Source organism: Malaya genurostris, chromosome 1 (genome assembly GCF_030247185.1).
Source record: "Malaya genurostris strain Urasoe2022 chromosome 1, Malgen_1.1, whole genome shotgun sequence".
Lineage (NCBI taxonomy): Eukaryota > Metazoa > Arthropoda > Insecta > Diptera > Culicidae > Malaya > Malaya genurostris.
The window spans coordinates 17,808,003-17,824,768 of record NC_080570.1 but is presented as its reverse complement, the minus strand read 5'-3'; the positions used below and the strand labels follow the sequence as shown (position 1 = coordinate 17,824,768).

The following is a 16,766-nucleotide window of genomic DNA, read 5'->3' as shown; positions in this document are numbered from 1 at the left end:
CCCCTACAAATCCATACTCATCTCGTCCGCACTGGTGTCGCTAACCGGGGAAGCGTTTGAGTCATACTCATCGAATTTTAATTTCAACCGCGGAGGAGGACAGTCGTTACCAGCGGTTTCCAATTTACCACCACCACCACAACCACTCATGTCGTCATCTCTGCCCTCTGAGCTATCCTCTTTGGCGTTCAGATCGATGTCTTCGCCGTCACCGGCGTAAAACGGTAACGGTGCTTCCTCGGCCAGATCTTCAATGACGTACTTCAGAATAGTCGTCGTGACAACATCGTCCCTTTTAAGTGACAAACTTTTGTGGAATGATTCAACGGCTTCGTCCAGTTTGCCCATCAGTGCTTGCACGAACCCGATCGCCGTGTAGGTGGCAGCACTCAACGGTTTCAGGAACAGAGCTCTCCGGTGGAATTCCAGCGCTTCTTCGTACTTTCTATTTTTCCGACAGCAGTGACCCAAATTGTTGAGAAGTGGCTCCCAACGAACGGAAATCGGTTCTTGATTGGCTTTTGCCATACTTTGCACCATATCCAACGTGGTCCGGAAAACCTCTTCGGCGCTTTCGTACAATTCGTATTCAAACTTCACTACACCGAGCTCGTGCAGTACGTAAACATCCAGCGGTGCGATGGACATGGCCTGATAGAAGAACTTCTCGGCCATCTCTAGATTCTTGGTAAGGCCACATTCCACCCCGATGTACAACAGCGGCAGATGACAGCCCCTCATCAGCTGAGTTGCCTTGAAGTAAGCCGCCATGGCCTGGTCGTGTTCGTTCTCCTTGGCAAACGAGTGCCCATACGCAAGCCAAGCCGGCCCGTACAGCCTATCCAGGCTGGTCGCCTTGGACAGATAGCGCCGGGCCGGGTCACTCTTCCCGATCAGATCGTAGTAGCAACCCACCGCATACCACGCGATCGCATCGTCCGGATAGAAATCCACCAGTTTGTGGGCCACGTAGAACAGCTTGTTGAAGTCTTTCATCTCCATCAGACATCCGATCTGAACGGTGAGGCTGCGCTTGTGGTACGGATCCCGCTTTAGGATTCTGAGGAAGAATGAAACAACGAAAGCAATTATTATTATTCATTCAAAGAACGGTTCGGTTTTCGGTTGGCATGACAAAGCATTCTGGAACAATGAGTTTTTCGACAAGAATCGACCCGACATAGCAGAACCGTTAGTTGACCAATTTTCTTTCTTTTAAAAACCAGTTCAATGTTTTTGATTCTGTATACAAAATTTACATAAATAAAGGAATCAATTTAGTCACTTTTGAACTATCGAAGATCCAACATGATCTTTCCGACGTCTAGAGAAGTGTTCTCTTGGCTCCTGTTATCAACAGTAGGTTGCGTCATTCAGTGATAATTTGGTGCAGTTAGTGTTTAGAAGCGATCATCAAAGTGAAAACAAAGGAACTACATAGAAAATAATGTAATATTCTGTAGATCAGTTAAAGGGTGTTCCTATCGAAAATTGGCTAAAGAAAAACGAGTGTTAATCGGTCAATTTTCCTATACAAAAATGAAGTCATGTATCTTTCTCAAGTTTAATTAATATAGAATAAAGACACAGTTTTCACTCGAGATTGAATATAACAGCTCAAACCCAACAGCAAAAAAAAAACGCACGTAACGTCTCAAGGTCGGTAAAATGTTTTGCATGTAACGCCTTCTGATACACCAAAACGAACTGAAAATTAATTCAGTAAAATAATGCATGTACACACTTAGAAAATTTCGCAGTATTCGGTAATTTTTTACCGAATTTTCAACAGCTGAACGTTCGGTAATCAGTTCGGTAATACAATTGATTACCGATCGTTCGGTAATTGCTTAACTGTCAAACAACTACCGTAAACTGTAAACCAAATGGATCTAACTGATTGTTCGGTAATTTGTTGTTTGTTTGTTTTTCTTTGGTTAAAATTCTTTTGTTTTCGGATTTTAAAAAAACAACACATGTTCACAAAAATGAATGAAGAAAATTGAATTTTTAATTTAATTCCAACCTGTTGTGGTTATGGTTTTATTCCACCTTCCAAAACACTGCACAATCCGTCGAGTCCACCAGAAATTACTCTCGATCGTTTTGTGTAGGCAGCAAGTGGACAAGTGACACAAAATTATTTTCTGCCTATAAGTAAACAAAAAGCTTTTAGTGATTCTAATGTTTCAAAAATTTTAGCACCTGTACCTCAATCCATTCGATGAACTCTCCAAGATTTTTTTTGGTTAATAAAGAGACTCTAACTGAACATTTTATCAAATGTTTGACAGTTAGTTTTCACGACAATCAGTATTTACAGAAGTTCGGTTATTGGAAGATTATTTTACCATACGGACGGTAGGGTTTTACCGTACTCGGCGACTATTCAGATTTACCGTATGAATTGTATATATATATATATATATATATATATATATATATATATATATATATATATATATATATATATATATATATATATATATATATATATATATATATATATATATATATATATATATATATATATTTACAGAATTCGTTAATGAAAACTTGCGTAACACTGATCGTCCGGTAAAAATTTGCATAATTTTTGTAAAATGACGTTCATGTACCGGAATATCGGTAATTTCTATTGATTACCGAAAGTTTTCATCAAAAAAATTACCGAACAACGGAATGGAATCTTAGTGTGTAGCATTCTAAACTCCCTCAAACTTAAAGAACATTAACACCTTGAGACGCAGTAAAAAGTAACGCTTGTGACGCCTGTCACTCTAACTACTAAAATGAATGTAACTCCTCAAATTTAGTAACAATTAACGCATATAACACTTCGCAACCTTCTCAAGACTTACACACTTAGAAAATTTCGCAGTATTCGGTAATTTTTTACCGAATTTTCAACAGCTGAACGTTCGGTAATCAGTTCAGTAATTGAATTGATTACCGATCGTTCGGTAATTGCTGAACTGTCAAACAACTACCGTAAACTGTAAACCAATTGGATCTAACAGATTGTTCGGTAATTTTAGTTTGTTTGTTTTCCTTTGGTTGAAAAATTTTCGGATTTCAAAAAACAACACATATTCACAAAACCGAATGGAGAAAATGGTTTTATTCCACGAGAAATTTAAAAATTGTCAGATGTTCCAACTGACCAGAATTATGAGCGCCCTCCAAAACACTGCACAATCCGTCGAGTTCAACAAAAATTACCCTTGAACGATTTGTGTTGGCAGCAAGTGGACAAGTGATACAAAATTATTTTCTGCCTATAAGTAAACAAAAAGTTGTTAGTGGCTCTAATGTCTTGAACACTTTTATCACCTGTACCTCAATCTATTCGATGAACCCTTCAACATTTTTTTCGTTTGGTTAATAAAAAGATACTCACTGAATAATTTAATAAATATTTGACAGTTAGTTTCATGACAATCAGTTTTCACCGAAGTTCGGTTATTGGAAGATAACTTTACCAAACGGACAGTATGATTTTTACCGTATTCGGCGACTATTCAGGTTTACCGTATCAATTGTATATCTAATACAGAATTCTGTAATGAAAATTTACGTTAAACTGATCGTTCGGTGAAAATTTGCATAATTGTTGTAAAATAAAACCCATGTACCGAAATATCGGTTATTTCTATAGATTACCGAAAAATCTCGTCAAAAATATTACCGAACAAAGGAATTAAATCTTAGTGTGTATGATTAATAATCTTTCTTATGTCTCAGTAGAAAGAAAAGTTTGTAGCACCTCAAATTACATTAAAATGTAATGCATGTAACGCTTCTTTGAACTCGTAACAAATTAAAAAGTATTTCAGTAACTTTTATGTAAGCAATAGGCGTTACCTTTCTGCTAGTCATAAGCGTTACCTGTGTTGTTTTTTGGTGATTATTTTTAGGCGTAACGAAGCGTCAATTTATTTAAAGCGTTAGGCGTCACAAAGCGTTACACGCATTACTTTTTTATGTATCATAGGCATTACGAAGCGTTACATGCGCTACTTTTTGGTGAGTTACAAGTGTTACAAAGCGTTACTTTATTGTCATAAACAATACGAAGCGTTACTTTTTTAAGGTCATAAACGTTACCAAGCGTTACATGCGTTACTTTTATTTGTTAATTATAGGTGTTACGAGCCTTACGTGTGTTACTTTTAAGTTAGTCATGAGCGTTACGAAGCGCTACATTTTTGTGAGTCATAAGCGTTACAAAGGGTTACTTTTTTATGAATCATAGGCATTACAAAGCGTTACATGCGCTACTTTTTTGTGAGTTACAAGTGTTACAAAGCGTTACTTTATTGTCATAAACAATACGAAGCGTTACTTTTTTAAGGTCATAAACGTATCGAAGCGTTACATGCGTTACTTTTATTTGTTAATTATAGGTGTTACGAGCCTTACATGTGTTACTTTTAAGTCAGTCATGAGCGTTACAAGGGTTACTTTTTTATAAATCATAGGCGTTGCACGCGTTACTTTTTTGCAAATCATAAGCGTAACGAAGCATTGCATGCAATACTTTTTTGTGGGCAATAGGCGTTACGATGCGTTACATGTATTAATTGCTCGTGAGCAAAAGGCGTTACATGCGTTACTTTTTCATGAATCATAGGGTTACATGCATTACTTTTTGGTAAGCAATAGACGTTACGAAGCGTTACATTTGTAACATTTTTGTGAGTCATAAGCGTTAAGAAGCGTTACATGCGTTAATTTTCTGTGAGCACTAGGCGTTACGAAGCGTTACATGCGTTACTTTTCTGTGAGCACTAGGCGTTACGAACCATTACATGCGTTACATTTTGGTGGGCAAAAAGCATCACGAAGCGTTATATGCGTTACCTTTTTTGCAGTCATTAACGTTACTTTTTTGTAACCAATAGGCGTTACGAAGCGTTACATTTTTGCAAATCTAAAGCGTAACGAAGCATTGCATGCGTTACTTTTTTATGAGCAATAGGCGTTACGATGCGTTACAGGCATTACTTTTTGGTGAGCAATAGGCGTTACATGCGTTTCTTTTTTGTGAGTCGTAAGCGTTACATGCGTTACTTTTTCATGAATCATAGGCATTACGAAGCGTTACTTTTTGGTGAGACAAAAGCGTTACATGCGTTACTTTTTTAAGAATCATAAGCGTTACGAAGCGTTACATGCGTTACTTTCTTGTTAGTCATAAGCGTTAAAAATCATCAGGAGGCGTTTTAGTGAGAAATAGGCGTTACGAAACGTTCTCCTGTTCCAACAGGCATAAAACTTTCTCATCTTTTGTATCAACAGATTACATACATCCAAATGATACATAAAAATCATCTTATCTTATCTTACGTTTGGTATCTAAAGAAAAATGTTCGATTCCGGATATCTCAAAATTTTTAGTAATTTTCGTATAGCTTCTCAAAAGTGCCAGGGTCGAATTTTTCAATCAAAATCTTCGAGACTACACGTTTCAGACACGATTCTAAGGCATTTAGCATAAAAATATCGATTTCGAAAATTTCAAAAATTTTCGTATTCCCAGAAAGTAGATTTTTTCGAAAAAAAAAATTTTAGCTAACACCCAATCTCGACGTTTCATGCAAATCTCTTTTGGCATCAGAAATTTTTTTTTGATTTCCAAAATTTCAACCTACATTCAGTAATAGCCGTTCAACCGAGAAGGTTGTGTATAGAAGCGTACAGTTTAATAACGCTGGTTGGTTTACACGCGTTAAATACGACAACGGTTGAACTACAGGTAGAAACCTGTTGGCAGCAGCCGTTAAAACGTATAGTCGTGCTGCATAAGAGAGCCCTAGTGCTGGGCCAAGCTGGTGAAGGAAACAACAAAGGGCGTTTCCCAAACTCTACCCAGGCCGCAATATACAGCCACAAGTGCTGAGCAGGAGAGTGCAAAGGCACATCGAAGAGGAAGAGTGCAAAGGCACATAGAAGCAGGAGAGTGCAAAGGCACACCGGTGCGAAGGCACTTCGGTGCAGAAGCATATCGGTGCGGAGCACTAGGAAGAAGGAGACAAGACAACTCGGTCTTTCCACTGCCATACAACACGCAGGTATACACCGGTCACCTGCGCTGGTTACAGCTGGCGAAGACGAAAGCAAATCGGAATTCGAGTGGTGCTGGATGTCAGGTAGCAGTAGCATCACATCATATTCTATCGCTACAGTGAGCTTCAGCATTGTATCAACGTCCAGATACATCCAACAAGAACATCTAGAGCAACGAGGATCTACACGGCAGTGCAACGGAGATAGACAACAATTTCAAGGTAGAAGTTTTTTCTTTTCCTTTTGATTGAGTACTGTGTAGTGTTGGTTTCAAATTTTATTTTAAAGTTTAGTTGAAAATTTTAATGTAATGGATGAATCCATGGACGTAAATCCTAGCATGAATCCGATACCCCCACGAACGAAAAAATATCAGGAGAGCTCTTCTGGGCCTTGGATAGTCTTTTTTAGACGTATATCAAAGCCATTAAACATTTTTCAAATTAATAAAGGTTTGACATCACGATACTCTTCAATCAAAGAGATCATTATAGTAAATAACGATAAAATTCGTGTTGTGGTAAATAATTTGAAACACGCGAATGATATTGTCTCTTCGGAACATTTCAATAAAGAGTATAAAGTTTACATACCCTCCAAAGATGTCGAAATTGACGGTGTTGTTACCGAAGCGAGTCTTTCGGTAGATGATTTACTCAAGCATGGTGTTGGTCGTTTCAAGAACTCTATGCTTGAGGGTGTGAAAATACTGGAGTGCAAACAACTGTACGCAGTAGTTCATGAAGAGGAAAAAAAAGTTTATCGCCCATCAGACTCGTTTCGAGTGACATTTGCCGGGTCTGCGTTGCCGTCCCATGTCTATGTCGATAAAATTCGCCTCCCTGTTCGGCTTTTTGTTCCAAATGTAATGAATTGTACGAACTGCAAAAAATTCGGCCACACAGCTACTTACTGTAGTAATAAACCAAAATGTATTAAGTGTGAAGGGCCTCATAAAGATAATGATTGCAACAAGGAAATTGAAAAATGTATTTATTGTGGGAATAGTCCTCATGATGATATTTCAGTATGCACTGCATTTAAAGTGCACAAAGACAAAATTAAGCTTTCTTTAAAAGCACGGTCTAAGCGCACATATGCAGAAATGCTTAAAACGGTCATTGATGTCCCCCCTTTGGAAACCGAAAACGGGTTTTCAAATCTAGAGGAACCAGAGGACTCTGACTCTGACGAAAATAGTGAAGGTAATTCGTTTATCACTACCCAAGGGTCAGTTAAGAGAAAGAAGTCTTCCTCCAACTTACCAAAAAAGACACCTAAAATTTCATCTTCAAAAAAAGATCCCCGTGTTAAACAAAAAAAGTCAAAACCAAAGACTGTGCCTCCTGGTTTGTCAAATTCACAAACCAATCCAGGATCTAGTACAGAAAAAGATAATAATCCAGTGGGCTCCATTTCACAGCCACCAACAGGATTACTGAAGTTTTCGGAAATTGTTGAATGGATTTTCTCAGCAGCAATATATCTGAACCCTTAAAGACCCTCATAATGGCATTCCTTCCAATAGCTAGAACCTTTTTGAAGCAGTTATCAGCTCAATGGCCAATTGTCTCAGGTTTTGTATCTTTTGATGGATAATTTATCACCCGTCGCAAATGATACAATCACTGTCCTGCAGTGGAATTGTCGAAGCATCATGCCAAAACTTGATTCATTTAAAATATTATTGCATAGTCAAAAATGTGATGTATTTGCTTTATGCGAAACATGGCTTACTTCAAACATAGCTTTAAATTTTAATGATTTTAACATTATACGTCTCGATAGAGACTCTCCGTATGGTGGAGTGCTTTTGGGAATTAAGAAATGCTATTCCTTTTATAGATTAAACATCCCTTCAACTTCTAGTATAGAAGTTGTTGCTTGCCAAATAAACATTAAAGGCAAAGATATTTGCATAGCTTCGGTTTATATTCCTCCAAAAGCACAAGTTGGACAGCAACAGCTTAATGAAATGGTTGAAGCCCTTCCTGCACCACGATTGATTCTGGGGGATTTAAATTCGCACGGTATTATGTGGGGTTCCGTTTACAATGATAGCAGATCATCTTTAATACAAAACATTTGTGACAATTTTAGCATGACGGTATTAAATATGGGTAGCATGACACGGATCCCAAGACCTCCGGCACGCCCAAGTGCATTAGATCTATCTCTTTGCTCAACATCAATTCGACTAGATTGCACCTGGAAAATACTGCCTGATTTACACGGTAGCGATCATTTACCAATCATCATCTCAATTAGCAGTAGCAATTGCATTGCTACTTCCGCTAGTATTCCATATGATTTGACAAAAAATATCGACTGGATTAAATACCAAAGTAGTATCTCTAGTATTTTGAATTCAATGGAAGAGCTCCCTCCACTTGAAGAATATGACTTCCTCATTTGTTCGATTCTGGAGGCAGCAGAACAATCCCAAACTAAACGCTTTCCTGGGCCAACGACTAACAGAAGGCCTCCCAACCCCTGGTGGGACAAAGAGTGCTCAGAGGCTAAACTTGCAAAACAAAATGCTTGCAAGACGTTTCTAAAACGGGGAGGAGGAACTCCTCAGAATTTTGAAAAACTTATGGTTTTAGAAACCAAGTACAAGAGCATACTTCGAGCCAAAAAATGTAGCTATTGGAGACATTTTGTCGAAGGTTTGTCAAGAGATACCTCAATGAGCACTCTTTGGAACACGGCCAGACGAATGAGGAATCGTACCGTGGGCAATGAGAGTGATGAATACTCGAACCGATGGATATTTGACTTTGCTAGGAAAGTTTGCCCAGATTCTGTTCCTACGCAGAGCATTATACGGGAATCTCCTCCAAATAATGGTTTTATTAATAACCCATTTTCAATGATGGAATTTTCTATAGCACTCTTGTCTTGTAACAATAACGCTCCAGGGTTGGACAGAATTAAATTCAACTTGGTGAAGAATCTGCCCAACCTCGCAAAAAGACGTTTGTTGGAATTGTTCAACAAGTTTCTTGAGCAAAATATTGTTCCACCTGACTGGAGACAAGTGAAAGTTATCGCCATTCAAAAACCGGGGAAACCAGCTTCCAATCACAACTCATATAGACCCATTGCGATGTTGTCCTGCATCAGAAAATTGTTCGAAAAAATTATTCTACGACGTCTCGACACTTGGGTCGAGACGAACGGTTTGTTGTCAGATACTCAGTTTGGCTTCCGTAGAAATAAAGGGACGAATGATTGCCTTGCATTACTTTCGTCTGACATCCAAATTGCCTTCGCTCAAAAGCAACAAATGGCATCTGTATTTTTAGACATTAAAGGAGCATTTGATTCAGTTTCCATTGATGTTCTTTCAGACAAGCTTCACCAAAATGGAGTCCCAGCGGTTATAAATAATTATTTGCACAACCTTTTGTCAGAGAAACACATGCATTTTTCACATGGCGATTTGGCAACACTCAGAAATAGTTACATGGGTCTCCCGCAAGGCTCATGCCTTAGTCCGCTCCTCTATAATTTTTACGTAAATGACATTGACAGCTGTCTAGTAACCCCATGTACACTAAGACAATTGGCAGATGATGGCGTGGTTTCAGTTACTGGACCCAAAGCTATTGATCTGCATAAACCATTGCAAGATACCTTAGATAACTTGTCCGATTGGGCTGTTCATCTTGGTATCGAATTCTCTGCGGAGAAAACAGAGTTAGTCGTCTTTTCAAGAAAGCATGATCCCGCGCAGCTTCAGCTCCATATGATGGGAAGAATGATCCAACAGGTTTTAACTTTTAAATACCTCGGGGTGTGGTTCGATTCCAAATGCACGTGGGGAGGACACATTAGGTTTCTGATAACAAAATGCCAACAAAGAGTAAATTTTCTTCGAACAATAACAGGATCTTGGTGGGGTGCTCATCCGGAAGATCTAATAAAATTGTATCAGACAACGATACTTTCAGTGATGGAATATGGATGCGTTTGCTTTCGTTCCGCTGCAAACTCTCATATTATCAAACTGGAGCGAATTCAGTATCGTTGTTTGCGAATTGCTTTAGGCTGCATGCATTCGACACATACAATGAGTCTTGAAGTTCTGGCGGGAGTTCTTCCATTAAAAGATCGATTTTGGGAGCTTTCATCACGCCTGCTAATAAGATGTGAGGTGCTGAATCCCATGGTAATTAATAATTTCGAACGACTAGTCGAGCTTCGATCTCAAACAAAATTCATGACAGTATATTTTAACCATATGTCACAGGAAATCAACCCTTCAAGATATATTCCTATCCGTGTCAGCCTCCTAAATGTCCCTGACTCAACTTTATTTTTCGATACATCCATGCAGCGCGAAGTGCGTGGAATCCCGGATCATCTACGTTCGACGGAAATCCCAAAAATATTTTCAAGTAAGTTCAGGCATATTGACTCTGAGAAAATGTTTTACACGGACGGATCGCGAATTGAAGAAGCGACAGGGTTTGGTATGTTCAACAATAATGTTTCGGCCTCATTTAGGCTTCAAGAACCTGCATCTGTTTATATAGCAGAGCTAGCAGCAGTTCAATATAGTTTGAGTGTAATCGTCACATTAATTCCAAACCATTATTTCCTCTTCACAGATAGTCTGAGTGCAATTGAAGCCATTCGCTCAAACATGACTGGCAAGACTGAACCGTTTTTCCTGGGCAAAATAAAACAGTGCCTGAACGACATATTGAACAATAATTATCTAATCACTATAGTCTGGGTCCCGGCTCATTGCTCCATTCCTGGCAATGAAAGAGCCGATATTTTAGCCAAACGTGGTGCTATTGAGGGTGAAATTTATGAGAGACCAATTGCTTTCAACGAATTCTATAGCTCGTCTCGCCAAAGAACACTTGCCAGCTGGCAAGCTTCTTGGGATAAAGATGATCTGGGTCGGTGGATGCACTCAATTATTCCGAAAATATCGACAAAGGCATGGTTCAGGGGACTGGATGTGAGTAGAGATTTCATTCGTGTGATGTCCAGACTCATGTCCAATCACTACACGTTAGATGCACATCTCCTTCGAATTGGGCTCTCCGAGACTAATCATTGTGCTTGTGGCGAAGGTTATCGAGATATTGATCATGTCGTTTGGACATGCGTGGAGTATCGTGATTTCAGATCTCAACTAATAAATTCTTTGCGTACCCAAGGTAGACTATCCAATATCCCAGTTCGAGACATTCTTGCTTGTCGTGACCTTCCATACATGAAACTTATTTATCATTTCATAAAGAAAACTGGAGTTTCAATTTAATAAAGGCCCCTTTCAAGACTTAGTTCTGATCCCAGCTGCGTCCATGAGTTCAACCAATAGCTAAATTAGAATAAAAATAATGTAATGATACAAACAAACTCGAAACAGTTTATGAAATTATTAACAAAATGTCTGAAAATAACAGCTTATTTTATAATTTATAGAAGTTAATCGTTTGGTTCAAATAATATTTCCGAGTAGATTTCATAATTAATGACGAGTTACCTATTTGATATTTAAGTAATAAGAGAATATGTTTTAATAAATGCAAAACGTTGTGACTATGTTAGAATTAAATTAGGATAAGAATATTATGTAAAAGTGATGCTACGGCGAAGAAAAACTTATGTAAACTGCCTTAAGAAATAAACGTATTTATGAAAAAAAAAATCAACCTAGGCGGGTTGGGAAAACAAACCTTTGCTTGTACTCGGTCAAACAAAGTCTCACTAAAAATAACGGTTGTAACGCTTTTGACAGAAAGTTGCTTCGAAGTCATTGCAATTAGTATGGTTGATCCTTCTTTTTAGCAGTTCAACATATTATAGAAATCATCACCCCATTGTTCGTTCTTTCTTTCAGCTAACAGGAAATACTTTCGCCATCAAACACCTGAGTGATCTGATAGCTAATTTGAATAAAACTTGCGTGTCACTGGAAAAATGGCAAAATTGGATGACCCCTCCGAAGGGAACATTCCACTTGGCAGCGACGATCAACGCAGCACCGCGCATAAGTCTGATCAGCTCCTGTAAGCAAGTTCCACCGAATGCCAGTGGAGTTTATCTGCTTCAGCCGGCATCGAAGCTGACACCGTATCCGTTTCCGGTTTACTGTGACCAGGAGAGTTTTATCGGCAATCACGGTTGAATTGCGATCCAAAAACGACGGGAAAACGCTCGGTTAAATTTCGACCGCAGTTGGGTAGAGTACCGGGAAGGTTTTGGCGATCCGAATGGAGAATTTTGGCTTGGACTGGAGAAGATTCCTCAGCTGATGAAACGAGACCGGTATGAGTTGCTAGTGGTGATGAAAAAAAGGAACGGGAAACAGGAGGGAGCACGGTATGCCTGGATGACGGTCGCCGGAGAGGACGAAGACTATCGACTAGACCTTGGCAGTTATGCGTTTGGCAGTGCTGGAGAAGTAATGGATTTTAGTCGTGGAGCAAACTTTTCCACTCCCGACCGGAATAACGACGGAACGGGCAAAGACTGTGCCGATCAACTGCGCAGTGGCTGGTGGTTTCGCGATTGTAGAGATTTACCGTAAGTACAAGTACTGTTTTTTATAAACTGGAAGCATAATTTGATTTCTTTTTGTTTTCAGAGAACACACGGGACTGAGCGACGAAGTCGATTATTGCGACTCTAAATTTCATCCGTACGAAGGCAATTTCTACATGGGCGATAACTGCCTGGAGGAAACACGTATTCTGATTCGTGAACTGTAATCAACCACAAAAGTGAAATAAAAACTTGAAAGCTACTTACTCATCAATGATCTTCATACACTTTTTATAGTCGCAATTATAGAAAAATTTCTCCGCTTTGGATACGACCAAGTCGACGCAATTTTCCAGTCGATCGAAACAGCTCTGGATGTTGATTGCCGACGGGCTCTGCATACTGATCGGTCGATTGATCCGGTAAGGGGTATCGGCTGGTTTGGAATGGGCACTACCGCCAACGCTGGCACAGCCCCCGGACCCAAGAACGGAGGAGGCTCGCGGTAGAGACGACTGTATCAGATAGGAAGGTGAATTTTTCAATTCATCCAAAATTTTGTTCGCTGGTGACATGATTTTGTTCGGGACGGGCGTCGTGAAGCACTTGGGTAACGAAGAAACTTCCGCTGCTGCCTTGTTGCATTCAATGTTCTTACTGTTCTTCATTTTTTCCGTTAGTTCGTGCAGCAGAACCGTGCTCATCGTTCCCACCGGCGTTTGTTCCGCGTTGGTTTGCGGTGCAATCGACTCGTAATATTTTTTCAGCTTACTTTCATACAACCGTTTCAGGATTTTCCGCTCTGCCTCGGAACACTGCTGTTCCATCGGAATATGCTGCATGAGTTCTTTTTCCTCCCAAGCCATCAGCATTTCGTGCTGAACCAAAGCGTCCAATGCTTCCGAGCAGTACACGGATTTGTGCAACGCCTGTACGTAGCAATCCATAGCCAGCACACGATTATCCATCGCTTCCAGAATTTTTCCCTTCAGAAAATAAATCGAACCGAGCAGATCACTTTTGTTCGGTTCCTCAAATACCAAACCGTCCCGTGCAACCGAGTCGTCCCGGTTGCTAGCGTTAGCCGGACTGTTTGCTAGGGCTTCGCAGTCAACCGAATTGAGAACATCCAGCGCCTCTTGGTACTCTTTTGCTTCGGCCAGACATTCGGCCGCTAAATAATGGCAGAGTAGATTCTGTTTGTCCAGTCCTCGACTTCGAATAATGTATGCCGCTCGATGATACTCTCGCAGCAGGAACATGCACTGAGCCTGCCAGTACACGTCCTTTGGTTCGTTGTTGCTGAGAACGGTCACTTTCTCGGCCCAAAACAGTGCGGTTTGATAACGTCTCTGTGAAAAAAACGACTTGGACTTTAATCAGCCTTCTAAAATGCACAATGATCCGCCGCTTACCATATCCATAAAGCTCTTCATAATCCGCCGGTATGCATCGACTTCCACTAAACTGTCGGTGGCATGGTCGTTCGTCGTTGATCCACCGGCGATGTTTCGATTGTTTCCGGCAGCTGCTGTGTCGGTACGCATTTCGAATTCCTTCTTTTCGTACGACACGCGCGACTTGGGCATTACCTTTGTGTTCGCACTGTACACGCCGATACACTCCACCGGACAAAGGTATCTGCGTAAATTTCTTTCCGTTCTAATTTAGTTGTTCGATAGTTTTGATACAATACTGCACAGGAACGGTTGAGATTTTTTGTTTTGATATAACGCAGTTTAGCGGCGTTTTTGACAGAAATTAGATGATATTCAACGGGGTTCATTTTAGATTACTTTCGCTATCTACACGCGACCGAAAATTTGAACAAGATTCGGTTGATTTTTTCAATGGGCGTCTAAGCTAGTGACAATTTCTATTTCACTCAGGCAAAATGATTACTGCCGTATAAATCGAAATAAATTATTGGTCCATTTCTTTTTTCTCTTTTTACCTTTTTTTATATATATAAAAAATAGGTATAGAATTCGCTCAAACTTTCGAAAAATTTTCCGAGGCCCGGAGGGCCGAATGTCATATACCAATCGATTCAGCTCGACGAACTGAGCAAATGTCTGTGTGTGTGTGTGTGTGTCTGTATGTGTGTTGTCAACTAAGAGGTCGAGATCTCAGAGATGGCTGGACCGATTTTGATCAAACTAGTCGCAAATGAAAGGTCTCCCCGTCACCCAGAACGCTATTGAATGGTTTTGAGATCGGATGTTTACTTTTTGAGTTATACGAAGTTTTATGTCAAAATTTTCAGTTTTTTGACAGTATCTGTCACATTTGACCTTGAAAACAGAATATGTTTCCAGACTTAGATTTCGCTCGGTAATACCTATCCAACAAGCCATAGATTGTTAAAATCCGTCCATTTTTAACGGAGATATCGATATTTTTGTGTAAGCCTTATTCCAGTAGAAGGAATTTTGAGCGCTGTATGAAAAAGCAATGCTTGGGAGCAACATGAAACACGATTTTTTATACTGTTACATAAAATTGTTTCTAAGTACCAAAAAGACTGTGTACAGCATCCTTTTTTATGACAATTTGCCTCGGACCAATTTTAGCACGATTCATTTTTGGCAACATAATCTTTCGAATATGGCATATGTAAACCAGATGATACCAGCATTATCGAGTTGGAAGTCATTCCATAATTATATTGATTTAAACTATTTACAGCAATAAATGCTGAAAGAACATGACTTCCATATACCATACGACTCAGTTCGTCGAGATCAGCAAATGCGTGTGTGACAAATAATATCACTCAATTTTCTCGGAGATGGTTAAACCGTTTTCTACAAACTCAGATTCATATGAAAAGTCGTATACTCCCAAACAAGGTTCCTGAATTACGTTTGGATCCGACTTCTGATTGCGGAACCACAGGATGATATGTGAAACGAAATTAAAATAATGCAATTAATTTTTCTCGTAGATGGCTGAACCGATCTAAGATTCTAATGAAATCTAAGAATCATCTATGATTCAAATGAGAGGTCTTAAAATCCTATAAAACCTCTTACTTTTTAGTCAGATCCGACTTCTGATTTAGAAAATGCAGGGTGATTAGTATAAAAATGTCCATTTCACATAAATTAATCAGGTGCAGATTTGGATAGTCGATTACCAAATAAATTTATATTAGTTTGAACGGTATTCGTTTTTGGATTCGGAATGTACCCCCAAATTTTAATTCGCACTACAATTTCTCAAAGATGTCTACACACTCCTCAGGTGAATTTAACTGATTTCGGCTACACCGATTTTAGAATTCCGATTCCAGTATCGAATCGATTCTCAAAGCTCAATCATTTTCTCAAAAAAGACCAAATCGAACTTCAAAAACAAATATTACAGGACTTAAGGTCCCATACAAAATCGGTGAATTTTATCCGATTCTGGAATTACAGATGATGAGTTTATAAATTTCATGTAAATTGTTTGGCGTAATAATTTATGGCCATTCGAATCATTTTGGGCTATGCTAATTCCTGAATATCGGCTCTGGAAGTACCATATATAATGTATGTATGTATGTATGTATGTGTGAAGCCACCATCAGTTCAAGGCATTACCAGTGGATGCAGGTAGACTTACAGTAGATCCGAATTTGATTATCAGATAACTTTCATATTACTGCTGTTAAGAAGGCCAAAATGGGTTTTGAGGACCCGGCGCCTTCCAGCAATAACATCCGGCCATATAATAAAAAAATTCGCTGTACCAGCTTAAACCTGCCTGATGGTTTGTTTGTTAGAAGGGTGCGTCTTACTCATTTCAGACCTTCTGGGGAAAACACACAGCTTTCCCCTGTGAATCGGGTTGACATTTCACTCCTTCATCCAGTCATTCACTTGTAAGATACCCTGATGCACTCCCATCCCTCTTCCCTTACAATGTACTTGAGCATAGTATTATATAATGTAACATAATACACTTAAATATAATTTCCGGCAGTATAATACAATAAAACACAATATAGTATAAAACGGTGCAAAATCGTATGGTACAGTGTATTATAGTCTACTATAATATTTTATGATGAATATAATAGTATCATAATGTTATGTGACATAATATAGTAAAATATACCATAATATATTATAATATAGTTTGGTCACTATACGACACTGAATATTACAAAATATTATTATGCATAAAATATAAAAATGTAA

At 39.1% G+C, this 16,766-nt stretch overlaps 1 protein-coding gene across 1 annotated transcript; it reads right to left on the bottom strand.

Moving 5' to 3' along the window:
- Positions 1–3: 3 nt before the first annotated feature.
- On the bottom strand, positions 4–14,311 carry LOC131433805 (cell division cycle protein 16 homolog). The gene is made up of 3 exons (XM_058600410.1): positions 13,995–14,311; positions 12,847–13,931; positions 4–1,060 (listed from the first exon to the last, which is right to left on the bottom strand). The coding sequence occupies exons 1-3, from the start codon at positions 14,166–14,168 to the stop codon at positions 4–6; spliced, it is 2,316 nt and encodes a 771-aa protein (XP_058456393.1). The 5' UTR covers positions 14,169–14,311.
- Between the last annotated feature and the right edge of the window lie 2,455 nt (positions 14,312–16,766).